Source organism: Anarhichas minor, unplaced genomic scaffold, assembly GCF_050575085.1.
Source record: "Anarhichas minor isolate MPS153535 unplaced genomic scaffold, ASM5057508v1 ptg000042l, whole genome shotgun sequence".
In the NCBI taxonomy this organism is placed as follows: Eukaryota; Metazoa; Chordata; class Actinopteri; order Perciformes; family Anarhichadidae; genus Anarhichas; species Anarhichas minor.
The window spans coordinates 8,722,796-8,746,461 of NW_027466488.1; the positions used below are offsets into that span (position 1 = coordinate 8,722,796).

At 43.2% G+C, this 23,666-nt stretch overlaps 1 protein-coding gene across 1 annotated transcript in view; it reads right to left on the reverse strand.

The window, feature by feature from the left end:
- Positions 1-1,480: 1,480 nt before the first annotated feature.
- LOC142970119 (plakophilin-3-like) overlaps positions 1,481-23,666 on the reverse strand; it is a 29,070-nt gene continuing 6,884 nt past the window's right edge. Inside the window, exons 2-13 of the mRNA XM_076110285.1 lie at positions 21,902-21,990; positions 18,867-19,495; positions 18,424-18,547; positions 17,999-18,203; positions 17,661-17,820; positions 16,256-16,364; positions 13,669-13,833; positions 10,044-10,223; positions 9,711-9,864; positions 8,848-9,043; positions 8,381-8,468; positions 1,481-2,287 (exon numbers count right to left, since the gene is read on the reverse strand). Of these exons, the coding sequence (XP_075966400.1) occupies positions 2,246-2,287; positions 8,381-8,468; positions 8,848-9,043; positions 9,711-9,864; positions 10,044-10,223; positions 13,669-13,833; positions 16,256-16,364; positions 17,661-17,820; positions 17,999-18,203; positions 18,424-18,547; positions 18,867-19,495; positions 21,902-21,990 (2,141 nt within the window). The 3' untranslated portion in view covers positions 1,481-2,245. The remainder of the gene's footprint in view (positions 2,288-8,380; positions 8,469-8,847; positions 9,044-9,710; positions 9,865-10,043; positions 10,224-13,668; positions 13,834-16,255; positions 16,365-17,660; positions 17,821-17,998; positions 18,204-18,423; positions 18,548-18,866; positions 19,496-21,901; positions 21,991-23,666) is intronic.

Below are 23,666 nucleotides of genomic sequence, written 5' to 3' on the forward strand. Positions count from 1 at the left end.
TTTATTGTCTATTTCACTCTAAAAGGGATCATAGTTTACTAAATGAACATCATACTGTATTGAATAAGACTTGAAACTAGTGATTGAGACCATAAACTCATGTTTACAATGTTAACTAAGGTAATAAATCAAGTGAGAAGTAGAGTCATTTTCTCATAGACTTCTATACAATCAGACTTATTTTTGCAACCGGAGGAGTCGCCCCCTGCTGGTCAGCAGAGAGACTGCGAGTTTTAAGACACTTCTGCATTGGCTTCACTCGGCAGAAACGGGTTGAAGCCCTGGTCTCCACTTTTTCCCAGTACACATCTAGGCCTTTGATTCCCCGGTCAGGCTGGGCCCCTCCCTTCCTCCATCTGCTAGTTAAGTGCCGCTGCTGGTCTGCAGTTTCCTCCAGCAGGTCCGAAGGTTACAGCGCTCTCCCCCACACGTCCTTCTAGAGAAATCCCCTTGCTGGCTCCTACTGGCCTCTCAGCAGACATTATTGTGAGGCTTCTCCTTATAATTTAACATTGTTTGACTAGATGAATTATATATGACAGAAGAAGAGTCTCTGATTTATTTCTTAAATGACACACTATTTTCTTTGATCCTATTCCATTGCACATACAGTATATTTTCTAGGTTATGATTTACCTCACTGTGAGCCTCAAAGTACCACACAGTGAAGACAGGCTAAATGCCTTGTTTTGGTTAATTTGCATTTTGACTCCACTTGTAGTGCTTTGGTGGTATTTCTGCGGTCAAATGCTGAACAAGCAGTTGTTTGGCCAATCATTTGTATGTCTGGTAAAGTGTAGTTGACGCTCCTGTCTTAGACTGTCATGGTGGCCCCTCATGCTGTCGTCCCAGTTATTCTTTTATCAAATGATAATCAAATGCATTAGTTCCAGTGCATAAGAGCATTCACAGGAAAGATAGAAGTAACAAATAGGCAGATAAACAAAATGCGAAACCTCAAATGAACAAAAGGTTCTCCCTACAATATTCAGAGCATTCGCAGCAAACAATTATTTGCTAAGTAAAGCTATAGTGGAGTAATGTCTAGCTGAGCAGAGAATGAAGTCACTCTCCCTCTGTGTGTGTTATCTGAGCTTCTTTGTTGTCATAGCGGGTCCAGCCGCGCTTGCATTTTAATGCATGCTATCGCGGCTAGCTAGCTAGCTAGCTCACGGCCACCGCTCCGCACTGCGCTCATGCTGCGGTTACGACTGATAACGCCGTCCCGACCGGCAGTGTCGTTCAAGAAGCGCAGCGCCCACCCTCCGGTTCCCCCACAGTTAAACACTGTTAGCTCTGTCAGTACTGTTGCTGTCGTTTGCACCGTTTGCTGCGAGCCGCCGGCTCAGCCGTTGCCATGTTGAGAGCCGTGTGGAGGCAATAGATATGCTCAACATTTTTTATTTTGCACCTTTTAAATGAAACCTGGAGCTGCTTCCTGTTCCTTTTTCAATGAAAATGGCTACACAACTGTAACGTCTGAAAGAAAAACAGGTCTGAACTTCTTTGTTTAAAAAAGACTCACAAACAGCCACACTAGCTTCTCTGTGAAGCTGTATTTAGGTACATTGGTGCTTTGAGCTAAATGCCAACGTCATTATGCAGACATGCTCACAGTGACAATGCTAACATACAGATGTTTAGCAGAAAAAAAGTTTACAACGTTCATTATCTCAGCTTAGCGAGTTAGTATGCTAACATTAGCTATTTAGCGCTAAACACAAAGTACAGCTGAGGGAGATGGGAAATAGTTTTTTATCTAGAAAGATACCATCCCTAGTATCTGCTAGCCTTCTCTAACCATTTACAAAAGCACATTTTGTCTGTCTCTCTTTCTCTCTCTAATGTGGACATCATTTATATAAATCAGCTATCAGCAACATTAATTCAAAGTAATTGGAATCTGTGTCAAAAAAAACATATCAGTCAAACCCTAATACACACAAAGAGTAGTAGTTTTGGGGGTGAAGTCCACTGTGTGGGTGGACACAATGAAGTTCTCGTCATCACAGGCTATCTGCTGCAAGCTAAGCTAAGTTAAACACACAGCCACCTGAAAGAGGACAAAAGTTTGAAGTCCATCGCTCCATTGGCTCTGGTCCATTGCTTTTCTCTCTTCCCGTAGGTCCATTACAGTTAAATCAGCTCTGCTCATTAAATCTGACTGTTGTTTCCCATCTTTTCCTCGTGGCAACCGTGACGCTGAGGCCAAAAACTCGGAATGAATCACATCACGTGCTGCAGCCTAGACGGTGACATCTGTGAAGTCTTGTCTGGCAAATCCTTTCTGAAAAACATGGACACAATGCAAACAAGATAAGATATATTGTCTTTATTATTTATCAAATAAATGGGGAAACACATTTTGATGCAACACACCAACCTACTTAATCGTGTATATTCTTGTCTGCCACCCAATTGTTTTTCATATTAAACAGAGTTTTTTGGTAATTTTCTGTTTAATCTACAGCTTGTTATTGGTTTGAAATTTTCATGTCTGCATTTTTAGTTTTTTTTAGATGAGGAAATATTTGGTCAGGAATGGGAAAGGATCCGCCTTCTGGGGACCATGGATAGCCACAAAAAGCAGCTGATTTCATGGCATGTTTGTACTGTGACTGTGTACTGTGACGGTGAAGACTTTTGTGAGAACTGCATGAGATTGGCTCGAGGACAGACATAACGGGATATCTACCAAATGTAATAACTTCACCATGGCCACCTGGCTGTCCGATAAACATGGCTTTGGTTTTGCTGTGTCAGGTTCAGTGTGTGGTGGTGGTGGTGGGGGGTTATACAGGGGAAACAAAACAGTGTTAAGGGACTGCCAAGTCCACATAACCAAACTCTCCTTTTATTCATCCCAGAAGGCACGAAATAGACAAAAGCAAAACATCTCGGGCCAGATCCTCAGCATTCCTGCTGCGAGTGGTCACTCAACAACTAAAGCTCTTCAAAACTCAGGCCAGGCAGCAGCAGTTGATGTCTTCAGGAGATAAAGCAGGGATCCTCACAAGAATGTAGAGAGAAGGAATGGGGTCACCGTGTTAGACCGCTTTCATCTTTCAAATTATGTAAGTGTAGTTTTGATAGAGTCAGGTTTTCTTTATGAGTTATTGCCATTTACAAAATACAAACCCTTAACATTTGAGGCATTAGAGGAATAAAGTGTTATCTAATTTAATCAGTGTGGCATTCCACAGCAGATTGGTAAAACACCCTCCATAAAAGGGGCCGCTCCTCTTGTTCTTGCCAAGGCCGCTGTAATCTTGTTAGCCACTCACTTTGGATCTTTATCAACTTCATGAACTTGTGAAAAAAACAGCTAGTGCTTAGTTGTAACATATTGTCTGATTTTTGAGTTCATTCCCAATTTAAATAATTGCAAACATTGCCAGGGGTTACATCCATACATGGTCTTTCAAAATGAATTGTTCACAAGAACAACATCTTAGTTAGAAAAACAATGAATTGGTTAGGTTGAGGTTTCTGTTGAAATAAGAACATTTATTATGCTAGGTTAGGTGCGCAATTTAAGTTAATTAAGTATTGCAATGTTATGTAACGTTACGTAACCCACATAATGTTACATAACATTACATAACATAACTTAAAATAAGTCAACACTTGACTTTTGCTTTCACACGGAACAGTGGTCTCCTGGGTGAAAGTCCTGTGTTTTTTGATCTATCCATCCCCAAACTCCTCCCTTCACGTACTTATACTACGTCACCTGACCTCCTCCTTTATTACCGCCATTAATATGGCCACGTAGAGCGTCAGTTTGACATAAAGGGCCACTGGTGCTGTATATTATTTTCAAAATATTCACAAACAAATGATTATCTATCTGCTGGATGTGTAAATAAACCACTGTTTGCTAATATATATATATATATATAAATGTCCTATTTACTTCATATGGTGTTAATATGTCAGTGTTGCGTTTGCAGTTTGTTGTGCTGCCAAATAAATCAGGTATTTTGTTTTAAATCTTGGGATTAGAGAAAAAATTTTCATCCCTCAAATGTGTAGCTTATTTTGAGGAAGTACTTAGAATTATAAATCAAGCATGAAAAACTATTGGTCTTTGGAGGATTGTCAAACTAACAAGAAAACATCCTTCTTCCCCAAGTATCCTGACATGTCTGACAGATTTTTCATCATTTCACGAGATACTTTCGAGTATCAGTGGCTATCACTGTATTCTCTCAATCTTTTGACAGAAATGATGAATCAAAGAATTTAAAACCGAATGTTTGGAGTAAAAAAGATGCATCACCAGTCACCACCACTGACTTCCCAATGTGTGGGACGGCAGATTGAGAGAAGAACTTTAGTAACTCCACAATCTAATTACCGTCAGCTGGAGAGAAAATATTTTCATTTGCAGAGCCAAGTATCCACAGATAAGTATCCACAGATAAGCCACGGCCAGAGGCTAAAAACAGGCTTTCAGGACAAAGAAAAGGGGGGAAGAAGAGGGCCAATGGGAAGAAAGGAGTGGAGGTCAAATGGGATATAAAACAGATGTGTGCAGACGTACACGAAGAAAACCATCTGGTGGAGACAAAAGTTTAGAGCACAATGTCAGCCAACACCCACACATTCTGCTCTCCATTTTAACTTCACCCTAATGAATTCATTCACATAAACACCAGCGTAAAATACCACATTAACATTGTTTTTGATACTGCGAGTTAAATGTAACACTTTTAAAGGGCTCGGTCCCACTGCAAACAGAACTCAGTACATCTGTGGGGGGGATTAGGGTTGTTGGTAACAATAACCATTTTATACAACAGCCATCATTCAGATATATATATATACCGAAATCAATGCAATATGTAAATTTACAATTTACACACAAATGTGTGAATTCCACTAGACTCCTGTGTGTTTGCAGGAGTTTTTCCCAAGGGCGTAGGTTTGCATAGGGTCCATAGGGACTAGTCAAGACCAAAGTTTGGGAAAGACACAATTGTCCCCACCAATATTTTGTTAATTTGAATTGCCTGTTAGAAAAAAATAAGCAGACACTCAGATCAGATTTTATCGAGCTGTATTCACTGTGTCTAGCAAGCCACACGTCGCTGTTTACTACAGCTGTACACACACACATTTATACACATAGTTTGGTCTGGTCTCTATTGATATGAGGTATCGTAGAGCTCTGGGTGAACACAGACGGCTACAGTATTTATTTCCTGATTCAACAACGGCAGGACGTCACTGATAACAGGGGGAGCAACTCAACGCTGATAGGCTATCGCGCCGGGGCGTAACGCAAATATTTCGCAGAAGTTGAAAAATTTCAACTCGCGCGTCGGGGCGATTAGGCGTTTGACGCGGATTCGCGTCCATCGCGCCGCAAATTCGCGTCCATCGCGACACGCCATCGCAGATTCGCGCCGCGACAGTCTCATCGCGTCTGTGCATAGACTTTGTATGTAATCTACTCGCGCGAATAATTCGCGACGCGTTCGGTGTGAATGCAGCATAAGGCTTGCTGTGGCTTGCTCCCATGCTTTAGCTGTCTAAACTACTACTGTGATATTGCTATGCTAGCTGTCAATTCTGATTTTGTGAGATTAAAAAATTATAAAATGTACCAATTGATTTGATCAAATTCTGTGAAGATCAGTCATCCAAAATATTCGTACGTTTGTTATTGTTTTGATATTAGAAGTCGAATAGATAGCCAGAAAAGACAAGCGCTCCCTCTGAGGACACTTTTTGCTATCTTGCACAGAAAAGTCTTGATGACAATCTTTAAAACTTTAACGGGAAAAAGGTGTTATGGATAAACAAGGTAAGAAGACATCAGTGGTGTGACGATACATTGTCTATTTAAAGCCCTGTTCAACCACAAAGTCAATAAGACAGCCCTAAACTTCGCTAGGCCTCTTCAAGGCTGATATAAAACAAATGGGTGTATACAGTTAACTAAGCCGAAAACTTTTGCCAGCAAAAATAGAAAATACCACAAACTAACATTATCACCTGAAGTATCAGTACCAAAGCATGCAGGGGTTCAAGTGTTTACACTCTCAGATACTAGCAAATAGACCCAGAACCGTAACATTACTATGTGCTTTCATTTATGTCATGATATATTTCTAAAGCAGTGTTTCCATTCTATTTGCAAGTTTATTTCAAGCAAACTTTGAAATGTCGCTAAAAAGGAATGTGAATTAGTCCCGTTTCCTTCAACTGCGTGGTTTCAGAGGTTGTTGCTTTAGGCTACGCATGGCTGTAATCCACCAGTTAACAAGGTAGAAGAAGAAGTAGAAGCTGGTAACCCGAGACAAAACAAGTCGCCATGGCCATCTAACCAATGTACGAGAGAAAGATTTATTGAATTTTGCCATTTCCATAGAGCTTTTCTATACATTGAAATTTGCATTAAACTATATCAATGGAAACATGGCTTGTATTAACTGATACAACATAACCATTGTTACCAACCACAGAATGGCAACAAATGACTCTTGACTCAAATGATGAGTTTATCTTCTTTCTAACAATCACCAACTCTGGTTTGGTCGAAACAAACCCTTTTAACGCTGTGCTGGATGTGAAAATATGCGGCTGAGCAGCTGTCATTCTTCAGAGACAGACGATTAGATTAGCAAAACATCGCCCAAAAACCTAACCGGCGATGTCCTCAGCCAATCGCCCATTTCTTCGTCTAATCCCCCAACCCTATCACCAACCATGCACAAACAGGACCACTACCAGAGCCATGTTGAGTGAATGTCCTTGAAGCCTCTATTACAACACTGGGGGGAAACTATTTTAATGAAGACTTTTGTAATCTGGTTTCTGAGCCTCAACTGATGTTTACCCAGAGCCACTCAATGAGGTGGCTCTGGGTCAGAGGGAGTTGACAGCACTGTAGAGCTCCCTGAAAGCAATTAGTGGCTTCCTCCAACGCTCAGGACCAAAGCCAAAGGCCTTTCAGTTACTGTAATCTGTCTCTTCTTATGATGGATGTACTTAAGAATGTGGTCCTTCTCTCAAAACACTGTAGAAGAGAAGACCACAGTGAAATCACCGGTGCGAGTAACCAGAAGCGCTGAGAGAAATAACAGCCCCCGCTGCAGGAACTCTTCAGCTGTTTACACTTTAAACAAACTGTGGTGCATTTAGGAGCTTCCAAGTTAGCTCAGCTGTGCTCCATTCCTGTGGTTGCTCCGCTGTCAGAAAGAGACAAAACACTTACTTCCAGCGCTAAAAAATTAACGACGATGTGAGGTCACATGGATCCGTAGGTGCTCTACGTAAGAAGCCATTATTTCAACCTCAATTTTTCCCTTTTCCAACTAGGACACAGATGTTCACCGTCTTTTAGTTTAAGTAGTATATTTTAAAGTTTTGCTTGCATCAACCCCCCGTTTCCAGATGAGGGACCTCATGAACTCACTCATTACATTACATTACATTACAGTCATTTAGCAGACACTTTTATCCAAAGCGACTTACAATAAGTGTATTCAACATCGGTTTTCGAGAGAACAACTAGTCACCAGAAGTAATAAGTGCATGTCCCTACCTCAAACAAGCATCTAAGAGCATAAACCAGAGCCAACGTACAGTGCAGAAACAAAGGAATGCAATAAGTGCCACAAGCTAATATAAAAACAATAAGTGCAATAAGCTAGTATGAATACAGTAGATGCTAGGTAAGTGCTAAGCGGAAGGGTAGGCCTTCTTGAAGAGGTGAGTTTTCAGCCTGCGCCGAAAGATGGGCAGCGACTCTGCCGTCCTGACGTCAGTGGGGAGTTCATTCCACCACTGTGGGGCCAGGACAGAAAACAGCCGCGACCGGGTCACTCCACACTACAGCCCATTACCAAGCAGCAGATAAAGTTAGCAACCAGCTAGCTGGGTGAGCATAGTTGGAGCATTTAGCAGCTAAAGCGCCAGATATTTCCCACAGGAGTTGGTGGAGACCAAAAGATGAACTACATCAAACAAACCATTCATACCTCTGTACTGTGTGTATCTTGTAGCACGTATCACTGTTTTTTAGACAAGACTACAGTAAATTCTAGTTTTGGTCTGAGCTGTACACAGGCCTGTAAACTCAAGAGAGAAGAGAGGGGTGACCGTAACTGTAAGTATCTTCGGTGACTAACAAAACAAGTCATTTGAAGACATCCCTTTGGGATCTGTGAATTTCCGGAGAGCATTTTATTGAGCAAACAAATAATCAACAAACTTTCTAATCGTTTTGTCTTTTGGCCTAAAGCAAGATTTCAAGTTCTTGTTTTTGCTGCGTAGCCATGTCCCTCTCCCTGACATGTCTGCAGCTAAGTATTCAAAATATTGATGATTTTGTACTGTGTATGTTGGCATCAGCAACAGTGGGTCTCACCAGTTTGTAGTCTCTGTGCAGTTTGTTGTACTGAAACATGTTGCAGAGGACAGTTGAGGCTGCTCTGGCAGCTTTTAGACTCCCAGAACTAAAACAAGACACAGTGGAAGATGGTTAGAAACAAGCAGGAAATACCAAAGCCGAGGCAGGGTGGAGTAATAAACACTCTAGGAAGATATGCGAATTAGCAAAATGTTGTATTTTTCCATGGCCAATGGCCAGAGGGGAGAGCAGTGACAGCTACAGAATGTGGAAAGTCATTGACAGCAAACAGAGGTCACAACTTACAAACTGAAAGATTGTATGGCCTAAAAAATATTGACCAATTATAAAGAGTGTGAAGTAAAGCTTTTTCCACTTTTCATAGAGTTAACATTCATGGTGAGTTAATAACTTTTACTCATCCTGCTTTCCATTCAGCTTTGTTTTCTCACTCGTCAACACTGATATGCAGAAGTCAGTCTTACCTGTTGTCATGGATTGTCTTGATGCCGATCAGTTTCGGCAGGCCGTTGAAGTACGAGATGTCGCGGGCTGCCAAGGAACTGCTGGTGACCAGGTGATTGAGGGCTCCGCAGAGGTTGACCACCACCTCGCAGGACGGCATTTTCTGAAGGCCATCACTGGGCAGCTTGGACACCAGAACGTTCACCATGTTCTTAGCTGTGAGGACAAAGATTGAGGGTGGTTGTCTCACAGGACGGTTTTCAGATAAAACCTCTGACCTTTGAAAGGTCCTCCTCTGTCGGTTTGGTTCGTTCAGATGGCACTCTTTCCTTTTGTAACGTTTAACATTTGGAAAGAGCCATTATGCTGTTACGTTTGCATTCCACTAGGGAGATTATCATTTCAACACCTACAGTACTGTGTTGGCTACACATTATACAAAGAAGGAGTTCTAACTAGTATTAGCTGTGTCCCTTTGATGGGTCCAGCCACCGGGCCTAAGTTGACTCTCAGCCGGACATAAGTTGACTCCCTACTGGATCTAAGTTGACTCCCAGCCGGGCCTAAATGGACTCCCTGACCCTGCAGGGCCAAAGGAACTTAGTAATTTTGAATGTATTTATTGGGATGCTTTTCAAATTTAAATGTGTTAATTTGTCGGTGGACGAGCTATTCCTATTTCAGTGACAATCCGCTCCCCTGAGTTTTGCTCAGCAGCACTCAAATAGCAAATAGCTTACCAGTTTAGATATCCAATACTCACAAGATACACTAGTGATCTGTCTCCATAGAACTGAAGTGTAATTATGAACCACACACGCAGACAGAGTTTCCAGCCCAAAGAGGGCAGAAACACCTTCAGTAATCCTTGGCTGTGTCTTACCCATGTAGTCTTTGCTGGCGGAGTGTCTGGCCAGATTTCTCAGCAGGCCGGTCAGGGGCCTCAGCTCCATGTCACTGTTGGTGTCCAACAGATCCAGCAGGATGGGCAGCATCCTCTCCTGCTCCACCACCACACCGCTCAGCACTGAGGCCCACTGGCAGAGAGGGGCAAAAGATCACACGAGTCTGTATTGAGTTCTGTTGATTGTTTGCTGTCATTTTGGTTTTCTTAAGGAAGAATCCAATTTAAAAAAATCTGACAATGTTATGATTTTAATTGTGGAATGTGAATATACATGCGTAGTTCACATTTCTGTGGCGTGTGAGATCCTACCCTGGCCTCTCCTGCAGTGATGTTCTGCAGGGCTCCTATGGCCGCCTCGCGGCAGTTGGAGCTGCTGTCGCTGTTCTGCAGAACAAGCTTGTACAGCGCCACCACATTAGGGTGCCACAGCCACTCAGCCCCCTTAGGCTGACGGGACACCTCGGACAGTATGGACAGATTCTGGTTACGCTGTGGGGGAGGAGGTGAAGGAGAGATCAATATTATTCACCACTCTCACCGAGTTAAATCTTTTAACCAACCAACAGTCCTGATCAACACAACCAAATATTCATTGATTTTCAGAATTGTACAGATTGTTTTTTATGACACAATACAAATTTGACAAAATTTGCTGCAAGCAAAACCATAGAAATGGTAATTTTTTGTCTAGATCTGTGCAAAAAGGATTGATTGAAGGTATCGTTTGACTGGAGAAGTTTCGATACTACTAGCTACTGAGCTATTTCGGTTGATACCTCAAAGGTATCGCGTACAGATACCCAGCCCTTGATGCACAACACAAGGGTTACGCTAATGTTAGCTGATGTTTCCAACTGACTCATTTTAAAATGAGAATCTTGTAAAATTGGCCTTAAATATGCACTCAATCGCTACATACAGGACATCGTGCTAATGCTAAAGCTACATGCCCCATGCAAAAAGTCACCATCCTCAACAGTTGCTGACTCATGTAGAAGCCTTTGTAAAACAAATAATAAGAGCACTGTTCTTGTATTGCTATCCTAGTATACTAAGCATGATAAGGCACCATGACAACCCTGTTTGGCTGCATAGCTTATATACTTGGACAAAAGAGACTGAGGTGACATTTATTCATCACATTTCAAACCGTAGGTTTCAATGAGAATGTTAGCACATGAACAGACAAACATACTGCTTTCTCTTGTGCTTTTGGTTTTGGGAAAGCTTAACAAGACACCGCCCTCCGAACTCTTTAAATGCAGAGTATCACTCTCAGTACAGCCCCCATGCGCATTGCGTCAGTTTGTGGGGGGAAATAAAAAGCTTGGCAGGCCAGCAGTGCCAGTTACCGTTGCTAAGCTATGATAGTACAATCACTGCTCCGGGGAGGGGCTTAGCACACGGTACATTTGCCCATTGGGTTTTCAAGATATTCTGTCTCGGACTAAAGGCAGGTCACAGCAGTCTAGTCAGGAGTTAAGATATCTGTGACTATACAGATCACTGTCCTCAGGTCCCGCTAAAGATATAAATCCTCCCTGTTCAGCCTCTATGTAAACTGGCTAATGATCTGCTCTAAACAACATGGAAAAGCATGTCTTATATTTAAACAGGTACTCTAAGGGTGACTATGAGAACATACACGTGACAGTGTGCCTCTCCATACTCCATACATACTCTCCGCAAGCATCCGCTGCTTGCCGTTGAAATGAGTAATGTGATCTGCCGATTGTGTGTGTCACACTGGAAACTGATCCTCCCTGGGGATCCGAGGCCACTTCTAGAGTTTCTATCTGCTGGGCCACTCATTATCTGGAGATTAATGAGATACCTGAGAGAGCCTTGACCTGCTGGATGTCACCGGCTTGACTGTTTCAGGCTCCAAAAGTGGAATATCTTTAAAATCACTTGTACGAAAATGACTCAATGTCTCATAATGATGGTGCATCTGACAAAGAGCGCGTGAGGTGAGGTAAGATGCATATGCACGGGCAGTGTGGTCTGTATCTGGCTACATCGTTTGAACAAGACAGGCAGTTAAATGACCTGGATACACACAATCCCAGATCCCCAGTGGCAAAATAAGTCGGTCTGACATGTAAACATTGAGTATGTTGTTGAGCGTGCGGGATAAAAAATGGTTGTGTGGATGCTGTCTGTAGGACACGAAAGAGAATGAGATCGGTAAAGAATCAGCAGAAAACAGTAAAGCAGTCATAAAGATGTTTTCAATATATATTATTCATAGATTACAGCCCTCATTAACATGTATAACTTTTTCGTTTTTTTTTATTTTGATGGAAAGCATTGGCCAATCACAAGCAGACAGCAGGATTAGCAGTGACATCCCTTAGAGCAGGGGTCACCAACCTTTTTTAAACTGAGAGCTACTTCAAGGGTACCGAGTAGTACGAAGGGCTACTTATTTGATACAAACTTCCTGAATAACAAAGTTGCACATATCACCTTAATAATAATAATATATGTGAAGAGACAGTTTGATCACATGCCAGTTAATTATTCCTCACAATAATTATTAAGAATTATTTCCACAACAATGATGGTATAGCTACACATACATATTTAAACATGCAACTTTTATTTCTGTTAATCTGTTTCAACATTTGAAAGTCAGAGGTATCACATCTCTGATATTTTTGTATCATCACATGATCAAAGCCGGTTACTTTTGCACATAGCGCCTGCTGGTGAATGATCCAGTGGTAATGTAGACATTTTGCGAAGTCTGGGTCACCTTTGCATTGCGCAATGAAGCCTGCATGCCGGCCCGTCATCGCGGGAGCCCCGTTTGTTATCACCGACACCAGATTTTCCAACGGTACCTTTTTCTCCACGAAGAAACTAGTAACCAGTCTCGTCTATAGCGGAGCGGGGGATCCAACCCTCCGAGGCGCGCGAGCGTCTCCTCGCGCCCGCGTTCAAACCTCTAGTCTGGGCCTTTTCGGTCGGATTGCGTTGCCTCGCCTCTACCCCCGCCACCCCTGAGTTGTTGCCCCGCGGACTGTTCTGAGGATTTACGGACCTGATGAAGGGGTGCACTCACGGCGCGCGTCTGGCGCCAACGGGAAGCGCCCGCCATTCGGAACCTGAAAACCTAGTGCGGTGCGGCGGCCTCGTCCTGGCTGTCCGCCGTGCGCCTCCGGGTACCCAACTCTCTTATGACAAGAAATATTGTCATTTTAAAATCTACACTAATGCAAGCATTTTTGATTAAAAAAGAACAGCAACTACAATTGTAGATGGAGATCCATGGTGACAAGTGCTATTTTTAGAACATGCCTTGCGGGCGACTCACGTGGTCCCTGCGGGCGACAGGGTGCCCGCGGGCACCGTGTTGGCTACCTCTGCCTTAGAGGGATGTGGTGGGTGTGGCAGACATGCTAGTAGGCTGACATATTATCCAACACGTTTCTGATTATATCAGCGTTGGATCTAAAAAGTTGATGCATTTGGGACAAACTTATAATCATGTTGATGGGTTAGTAATGCAAGTACAAAATTAAATCAATACATAAATATATAAAATGTAAAAAAACAGAAGCAAGACAACCCTTTTGGTAAAATCACATAATGTTGGATTTGCATGCATTTAACTACTTTAGCATCACTGACTGAATATAACCAATCTGATCATTTCTATAAAAAATTCTAGTGACATGAATTGCCATTAACTCTTTTCTTAGAGTTAATTGATTATTAAAGACTTTTGATGCAGTATTAATAGATGTTTTTGTGGCCACTAAGGGAAACGGAACAACATTGACATATTATCACCTTCTAAAGTTGTTACGTAGAACATCAACAGCACACGGTTGTCTATTATTTACCCATCTTGCTGCAGACACAGAGCATCATCAGCATTGAATTTGTGTTTCCGGTGTGTAATTTCATGACGTTTGATGAATCTTACCTCTGTGTTTTTTTTGTTGTACAGAGTGAAGCAGCCGATGGCCTCGCCCTTCCCAGAGGCAGAGGCTCTCGTTGGGCCCTCCAGACGGAGTCGGACTGAGGGAGGAAGCTCCGTGTACAGCTGGTAGGACAGATTCCTCATCACACACAGTGAATTCTCCAAACCCTAAACATGAAGACAGACGGAGAGAAGAGACGAACGGGGGCAGAAGTGGAAAATAAATAACCAACCGACCTGAGTGGACGCTGAAACATGTAAACTGCACAACTGGTAGAATAAGCTCAGAAGCTCATACTCAGGAATTGAAACATCTGTTTTGAAGTGGGGTTGTATGAGGTACTCATGCATAATCAGTGTACTTCCTACAGTAGATGCGGTCGGCACGCCCCCAGTTCAGAGAGACAGAAAGGAGTACCAGCACGGGAGCAAAGCAATCGAAGCGAATCAACATCAGTTGGAGTGTACACTATATTTAGAACATTTTCACAGCTTTACCTTGCCGTCAGACAGCTGTACAGTCTATGTTTTCGATGGGGAACTGTAACCGTGGTTTTCACCCTGTTTCCAGTTAGTGAAAGTCAACCGTAACATTTTGTTCGCCTAAGAACGTCTTGTTCAGCGCTCAATAGTAGTTCCACCCTCTCGTGTCACTTCTGGATAAATAACAAAATGGCGACAGCATAAATGCCAAACTCGAGTCTTCAAAACCGTAGTCCACAAAACACTGTGACTACTTCCACTTCTTATCGTGAATACTAGACTACATTAACCTTTTCCTGCTTCTCAACATTGTTCAGATTTTGGTGAAGAATTGAGATGAAGTGGGACATTTCCAGAACAGCCACCTTGTTTTCTCCCTTTTAAAACCAAGGACATCCCCCATGGAATGTTCGTCCAATCAGATGCAAGGGTTCATGTTGATGTTTAATAGAAGCAGTGCGTTTATCAATCATCTGCACGGTGGTTAAAAGTTTATCCAAGTATTTCCCAAGAAATTGTGGGTCTGTTTCCAGTTCACAGTGCTCCTTAGTCAACGCCTGATGAAACGAGCCAAACCACAATGAGTGGGGAAGAATGTAAGAGGAACAGTCGGTGACAAGTCACGCAAGGACTTACTGTGTAGTCAGAATCAGAATCCCCTTTATTGGCAAAGTACATGTGCAAATACAAAGAATTGTCTCTGTGCTGTAGAGCTCCATTGTCCAAAAACTATTAAAAACATTCAGTGAGCCACAACCTTGCACTGTGTGCATAACTACACACATTGTAGTTTATATTGACTCAACCTCACATATACCGTCCTCACTACAGCTGCAAATGTGGATTAAACTTGTTTTCTCCCGATTTAGAAACAGTTGCTAAAAACAACATTTTCAAGCGGTTTTAGGAAATTACTGAGAATTACTGAAAATATATTGGTGAGCTTTTAAAGATTCACATCCTCAGTAGTGTAGTATCTGTAGTATCAGTATCAGGCAGATCCCTACATATTTTAATGAATCGGTATCGGCTAAAATAAAGTGGATCAAATTGCGTTCCTTTGATCTCTGAGCTCTGCTATTCTGTCCACTGTGAGTGGAGGTGAAGTTTTTCTGAGTGCTCCGGTACGACTAACTCTGAGTTCAGACACAGAGGTTGGCAAATTACACGGATCCACTAAACTCCGACACTACAAGGAGCGGTCTCCAAAAGATTCCGATAGCAGCTCCTTGTTTTTAGGTGTCGCTGACGGTGGCAGGTCGTATCAGCTGACGCTAATCAACATTGATTCTGTGAGTAACTTGATGACGGGACAAAATGAAACCGGTCTGTTGGGGTTAAAGTGCTTTCTGCAGCCGGAGTCTTTACTTGACCAAAGATTGTTTGTGAGGGAAGTTCCCCCACTCTGTAACACCACTGCACCATGTGAGTGGACTGAGTGGACTTTCTGTCTGTCTTCTGAGACGTCATCTCGCAAGATGATTGAACCACGTCAATTTCTGGAGTTGCATTCTCCCAGTAAATCTTTCAAAAATACTATATTGACAATTTAAGGTGATCAACTTTATAGTACTGAACCGGGACCTTGCGTATTTGGATCTAGTAAGTACGGTTTGTCAAATTTATTAGTGGTAGCTATTATATCACTGTGTCAGAAACATATGTAGTCAACATTTATCTGTATCTGATTGGACTCGGCAGGTTGCCAATATTGAAGGACTTGGATCGGGATCCCTTGTAGGAACCAATGGGCTTGGGGTTGAGTCCAATGGACAAGGTAGGGTAGTCAGAAAGTGTTGAGAACATAATTAAACTTCACATTGTTGGTTTTGGTCTTGGGTCCTTCGTTGACAATAAGAAAAGCATATAAAAACATATTCCTTATTCTTTAACATAAATACGTTATTAAATATCCTAAGATGCCGTAAAGTCTTTCATTTGGTGTAATCTTGGCTTTTTGGTCTCCAGCTCTGGTGGCTGGTGCTCATAGCTACTGATGTTTTGAAGGGTGCCGTAGCCATAACGACCATTGTGATTTTCTAATCAGACATTGTTATTTACGGTGTGTGAAAATGTCACAGGCTATAGCGGTGCACGTCGGGGTTACCTTGTCGTCTGCCCTCTCCTCTTGTTGAATGTAGGACACCAGGGAGTCCACCAGGCCTCGCATGTCTCTCATCTTCTGCCTCGTCCTCTCATTCACTGAGCTCAGGTTCCTATGCACACAAACACACAGATAGAGACATAAACCCACGAGGCTATCCGAACGTAACACAGTAAAGCTGTCTTACTGGAATTCATCTCGGAGGGATTTTATGAATCTCTTCTAAGACCCTTCAGTAGTACCTTCACCACTTTGAAAATAAAAGGTACTTTTTGGATCTTACTGCACTTGCATGTAATTCTATCTCTTTCTATCTCTAAATTCAGAGACTGCATTCAGTGAAGTCAGCACAAAGCGACCCTCTATTCAAATGTACCTTTGAGGGGAGGCGCTTTAATGAATCAAGGACTGGTCCAATAAATTATGCTGCCGTTTTGTTCCCAATAGAAGCAACCCATTGCTGCCCCTATTCTCAACTGTGATTTGTGCCTCTGCCTAGCCAGCAACTCCATAGCAACGGCAGTCGAGGTTCATGGATTCTAGTATTTAGTGCCATTCAGCAGACCAAACTGAGGGAAACAACATGGAGGAGCATTAGAACATTGGTTTTTGGAGTATCATTGTTACTCTTCAATCTACACTAGCAGATCCTCAGACTTTTCATCTAGCTCCATCGTCACGTCAAGATTTTAATTTCTCAATACTTTGATTGATGACAAATAACTGCTAAACATGACTCTCCCATCAGCCTCTGAAGGTGGCGGACTACGCCATCGGGAAGTTAGGAAAGACCTACGAATAATTCCAAGCTGAACCGGCCAGGGGTTATAGATTTTTTATTTTTTTATTTCTGAAGTCAGTTGTTAGTGTATGGTCCTCGCAGACAGCACAGAGCCTGTCAGACTGGGCCAGTCTAACACTTTTAATATTTAGGGGGGATACGAGCGGTTCCTCCCAGTTTGGATCGAGCCTCGTTTTTGTTGTAATCTAATTGCCGTTTTCATCCTGAACGTGACAAACTGTGAGTACTAGTGTTTCGGCCCGCCTCAGCTTGTCTGACCGGTCTTGTTTTGATTTAGAGCAGTGATGACGTGTTTGTACAAACTGAGGAGGCAGGTGTCAGCAAGACATCCTAGAGTTTTCCCGAAGGTCTTCAGCATCATCTACCACAAAAACTGTATTAGTGCTAAAATGACTGCCAAAAGATTTGCGTCTCGCATAAAAGGCTTGTCCCTCTCAAAGTCCCGGTGCGTCTCTGAGCCTTGGCTGTATTTTGTGTACAGTGCTAATTGGCAAATTGGACAAATTGAAACTTTTGGTATGATGACACTGTCTAACCCATAGTGTTGAATCAGAGCCAGTGTTAGACACCAGGTACTGGGTTGAGCAGGCTCTCCCGTGGAGTCACCTGAGGCAGCCACTGGTGTTGTAGAAGATGTCTCTCTCAGGTGGACTCAGTGGGACGCTGCTGCACAGAGGAATCAGTACTTTCTCCGTCAGCTCTGACAAAGCTTCTTTGGACAGCTTCTCCTTCAGGTTGTCTCTGGAGGACAGATTCCACAGGACACCTGCAGTCAAAAACAAACTGGTTTTTATTCAGCTGTCTAAATACCTGAGTATTTTGAACCAGTAATATATGGATAGAGAGGACTCAGTTGCGACGCCTGGATTACAGGTGTACATCAATGCACGGACATAAGGTCATATCGGGGTTCGAACCAGTCTGAGGTCAAAGACCAGTACTACCTGTGATGGTCTTCCGAAGCTCCTCGTCAGGTTTGTCGAGGATGCTGACGAGGCGCATCACTCCACCGGCGTCTATGAGTGCCGCCTTGTTGTCAGTGTTCTCGTAGATGAGGTTCCGCGCGGCGCCGGTGGCAAAACACTGCACTTCTTGGTTGTCACTGGAGAAGAGCTGAACTAGAGCTGGAACGCCATGCAGAACACGGACCTGAAAGAGAGAGAGAGAGAGAGAGAGAGAGAGAGAGAGAGAGAGAGAGAGAGAGCATCAGGAACAACACACACCAAATACACACATATGGAGATGAGGTGCTGGTAATGGACACCAGGCAGACTAAATGAAAAAAGAGCAAACGGACAATTAAACACATAAATAAATTGCAGCAAATGAGGGAAATATGACCAAACGCGTCAACGTGCAACCGTGTTACCTGGTTTTTGGCTTCGTTGCAATGGTAACACTTGTGTTGTATGTATGCAGCTCCCAGAACTTGCAAGGCAGCATCTGACTCGGACAGATATCTGACAGCTGTAGCCATGTCCAGACCCAGCATACTGCACACACACACACACACACACACAAACATACACGTAATAAGTTGTATGATCATTTTCAGCATTGATTAATCTGTTGATTATATCTTTCCAATTATCAACTCATAATTTTGTCCATAAAATAAATCAGATAAACATAAACGTTTTTTCAAAATGTCATAATGGAGTGAGACTCCTTCAACCTGTCACCACCTCTGCATGGTAACAGTCTTATGTGGAAACAGCATACATACATTTGACAGGGCTACGATTGAAGACGACCCGAGCCAGAGGTAGCCCAGATGTTTACCAAGGTAAATTAATGAATAATGGGCCTCACCCTTCCAGTGGGTCATTGCTGTGTATCGATGCTCCGTCCAAGATATCCACTCCTTTCCCGACGCTCCTCAAACTGCGGAGTGAGGCGGCCCGGTGGAGGGTGGCCTGGCACTGCCCTGTCCCCATGCCGTGGCTGGCCCTGGACACGTGCTGCTGCCACTGTGTCCCCCAGCCGTCCCCTGCCATGGGGACCCCCCTGCCGGTCCCCACCCAGCCCTCCTGGCCGAAGGCAGAGCCCTGCTGCTGCTGCTGGTAGTGCTGCTGTCGGTTGGTGATGCGACTGATGGTGCGATGGGAGGGGCCCTTATAGGTGTACTGACACGGCTGCTCCTCCTCCTGCCAGTAGCCTCTTTCCTGGGCCAGTGTCCCGCTGAGGCTGCGCCTTAGGGAGCCGAGGGGAGGCACAGTTATCACGTAGGAGGCGTTCTCTGGAGGAGGCAACACAGTGATAGGAAGTGCCTCCTGGTCTGCTTGGCACAGTGACTTGGTGAGTCTGTTTCTGCTGTGTGACTGGTGGGAGGACTGGAAGCTGCTCTGGACCATGCTGGTTTGTTTATGGCCCGCCTTGGAACTGGTTTCCACAGCAGAGCGAGAGGAGAAACCAGAGGAGCGAAGTGGTACTGTGGGCTTCTGCAAGGTGGAAATAAAAGGGTTAGCAGACACACTGCAGCAGGGAAAGATGAATACCTTTTTCCCCGAATTTCTGATATAAAAAGACAAATTGGCATATAACTTCCCCTGTACTGCAAAAAGTAGTATAGAGAAGCTTTCACAGTACAAACAAGAAGAAAAAAATGTACCACTAGTATTTTCTTTTCTTAAAGGTGCTCAATATGGAATACGGAGAATATCTATTGCCTCCACACGGCTCTAAACGTGGACAAGGCTGAGCAGCTAGCAGCTAACGGTGCTAACTACGGCAACAGTGCTGACAGAGCTAACACTGTTAACCTGAGGGGGGAACCGTAGGGTGGGGACGGCATTATCAGCTGTAACCACATGAGAACAGCGTAGCGCCGCGGCCGTAAGCTAGCTAGTGGGGCACAACAGAGAGACTGACACGCCGGTCCCGGCTGCGTACACAAAGCACAAACTCAGATTAAAACACACACAGAGGGAGAACGACTTCCTCATCTGCTCAGGTAGACATCACTCCACTATGTCTTTATGTAGCACATAGTAGTTTGCTGCTATATTAGCACCCTTAATAGTTTTTTACAGGAAACCGTGCTTGAGGCTAGTGAAACTGTCCAGGACAGCACACAGGTGTTGTGAGACATTCCACAGTAAACAGCTCTTCCTTCTCTTCTTCATCAAAGCTTGGCTACTGTAAGCTGCAGGAAGCTCACTGCTGCCTCTGCATTGTGAGAGCGGCCTGTTAAAAGCCAAGAGACCAGCATCCTGTGTATACTTTACATTGTTCTGGATTTGGTCAGCCGGGTTAGACAATTAGAACAGAGAGGAAACGTTATTCATACACATTACTGGCGCATTGCATTCCAGTGTGTGTGTGTGTGTGTGTGTGATTAACAATATCCTACTCTTTTAGAGAAATGTTAATGTTTTAGATAGCTATAGTTAAAGTACTATTACGAATTACAACTTTGGTCTTATTTCATAGTAAACTGTAAACAAGCTGACAGTTTATCCAGATTGTAAACCACTTTATTTGGAGATAAAAATGAAGGTAATACACTGTTGTTAAGAATCCCTCTTTGCACAGGAAACCCTTCAGGAGACCTGCACTCAGTACAGTAGGTCAAAGTTTAAACCAGCCTGTAAACTGTTGGATGGTGTTTACAACAGACGGTTATTCATTTTGTCATTTTTCTCAACTCATTTTATCTACCCTGGGTGTGTCTGATAGTCTGACCGCTTGTGTTCTGTCAGACATAGCGATGCAGCTGCCCTCCCATATCTCAGCCAGGGTCACAGCTATCACCGAGGTCATGTCAGGATAGTCAGACTCACCAGGATGTAGACTGGGCTGTTTTTTCAGACAGAATTCTCCCCCACTCACTTTATCTGTTTGTTACCTTTTTGCAAGGGCACCAAAGAGTATAGAGGCAAAGAGACGAAACTCTGATGCTTTTTTGACAACTACATTTATATCTGGTTCTGCTGGCTTCCTGCTAGCTGTGTGCAGCTGTAATAATGTACATAAGCACATCCATGGGCTGTATGCTGTAAAGCCTGTGCCATGGTGTATGTAATAACGTCTCTGTTCCCAAACAACCTGCTATCGGCTAGAAGCTAGTAGCGTGTTCTTCCATGTATGTCCATTGCTCACTTTATGCTCCTCTGGGAAAAAGTAAAGTAAGTAGACAAATACGTAAGTTAATAGTTACAACAGTATGCATATATATATAATATTTAGACGTTTTACTGGCGTACTTTGATAATATGGTCGCTTTCCGTGCAAAATGGTGTAGCTCTGCTGCTTCACTTATGATCAATGTCTTGAATAGTACAAAAATACAAGACGCCGCCCAAGATGATTGTGTATCTGTGAAGAAATATAAACAACCCAGAGCGTTGTTTTCTTCCTTAATGTGGAATTTTGATGGGATCACCCAGACCTTTCTTCAGCACTGGTATAGAGATAAAGCAAAGTGACAAAGAGACAGTCATGCATTCAGTACTTGACATTTTTCGATACCTAATGCTACAAACACATAACAATTAAGCTGAGGGCATTGGGAGGGGGGGAGGACTATTTTCTTAAATCCTGGCTACGGACCAGATCTAACTTGGGTAGTTCAATCTCAAAACCAGGTTGCTTGTGTTGTGTATCTTTGGACTGCATGAGTAAACTCCACAAAGAAAACCATCAGTCAAACTTACAAGTCTCTGGCTGGGAGACTACAATGACTTCTCACAAGTCCACACAGAATATAATACCTAAACCATCCACCAGTTATTGTAGTAATATCAAAGAGCCATCCTTACAGGACACTGTAAGTGTAAAGTTTTAAGTTGTTGTGTTAATATGTTCTTGCATATTTTCAGTGTAAAGCAGTGGCAGGCGGTACTCACAGACATGACGTGGCTGGGTGTGTGTATCATGGATCTGGAACTGAAACCAAGGGTGTGGGAAAAGCTCTTGGCCTCAGGATGGTTGTAGTCTAGAAAAAGGAAAGAAAGAAATATTAGTGTTTTTGATCATTAATGAACTATTAATGATAGGAAGACGTAGAAGATTATTACTTGCAAGACTTCATACTCTCTTTCCAGCTGATGTTACCAGTTGGAAGGAAAACTTGCTTTTTTTTGGTTTCGGCTGGGAACCAACTTTTCCAAATTTATTTTTGATCAAAATTCTCATAACGTTTCAAAATTAGGTGTGCAAACCGTAACGGAACTCGTTGAATGTTGGTGGAAAAGGGATGTGATAGTTTGATCCAAACCCACATTTAAGTCTTTGTATATAACAGTGATTGGGCAGAACTACTGTAAAACCAATGAATTCCCTGAACTTCACAGATGATAATAATGTACACAGACATCAAGGGACCTTAATAGAGATTGCAGAATGTGTGAACACTCTCAGACTCATGAGCACATTATACTGTCAAACAATATACACGAGTGAGCTGCTATGAGTTGAGCAGAGAGAGGAAGGCAGGCGCTGCCTGAAGTTAACGGCTTGGAGAAAGAAACAACACACACCATCCAGTCCAGCAGGACGGAAGGAAAGGAGGGAGGAGATGCTTCTGGGAGGGGGTCTGGCCCTGCATGCCTGAACATAAGCATCATCGGGTCAGGGGTGAGGGAAGCTCAGACACAACCACCGCAGTAAGGAGAACACAGACACAGTTTATGTAATCCGGTTCTTTTATTACACAGCAACAGAACCACAGGGATGGCAGTGCACCTTTACATATATGGAAGATTTAATTTGCACAAAGTAAGCCAATTAGATTCAATGTATCAATATTTAACGGAACACTCCTCCATTTTTCAAATCTTATCCTCAGCCCTAACAAGAGCTATGGGCCCCGTAATTATAATTTTTTTTTTTTAGCTAGTAGTGATCCACGGGTCGACCCGTGGGTTCTGGGAAACTAAGAAAATACCACGAGTTTGGGAGGGCAGATCAAAAAGTGACAAAGCAGCGCCCCGAGTAAGTTAGAAACATTGCGTGCAATAGTCCACCTTCTCTTCCCTTCTCTCTTTCAAACACACACACACACACACACTCTGGACAGCTCCCGAGTTGTAGCTGCAGCAGAATTAGCATCAGAGCCGCAGCGCTCAGTCCTCGTCTCGGTCCGCTAATACAATGCATCAATTTGGCACTTGACGGGTCGGGTAGTTAATTGACATATATTGATTTTTAGGCGAAAAAAACAATCTAATCTGGCAACTCTGCTAGTGGATACGTTTGGACATGCATGATGATGGCGGACAGATCAAGTGTCTTCACGTGGAGATAGTCTCACTTCCTAACGTTTGTATAGCCTGCGTTGCTTAGTAGATCTCATTGACGTGATGTGATTACAAATGAAAAATGTGTGTCAAATTGAAAAATAAAACACGATACACTTTTTCAGATTCCACATATTGGAAATACAGCGTACATGCAATATACTGCTATATATGACATTTAGAGCATTAATATAGCAGCAAACAACCATTTGCTATGTAAAGATATAGTGGGGTAATGTCTACCTGAGCAGAGAATGAAGTCACTATCCCTCCCCTGTGTGTGTTGTAATCAGAGCCACCTGAGTGTGCCCCACTGGCTGGCTCGCGGCCGCCGCTCTGCACTGCTCTCATATGACGGTCACGGCTGATAACG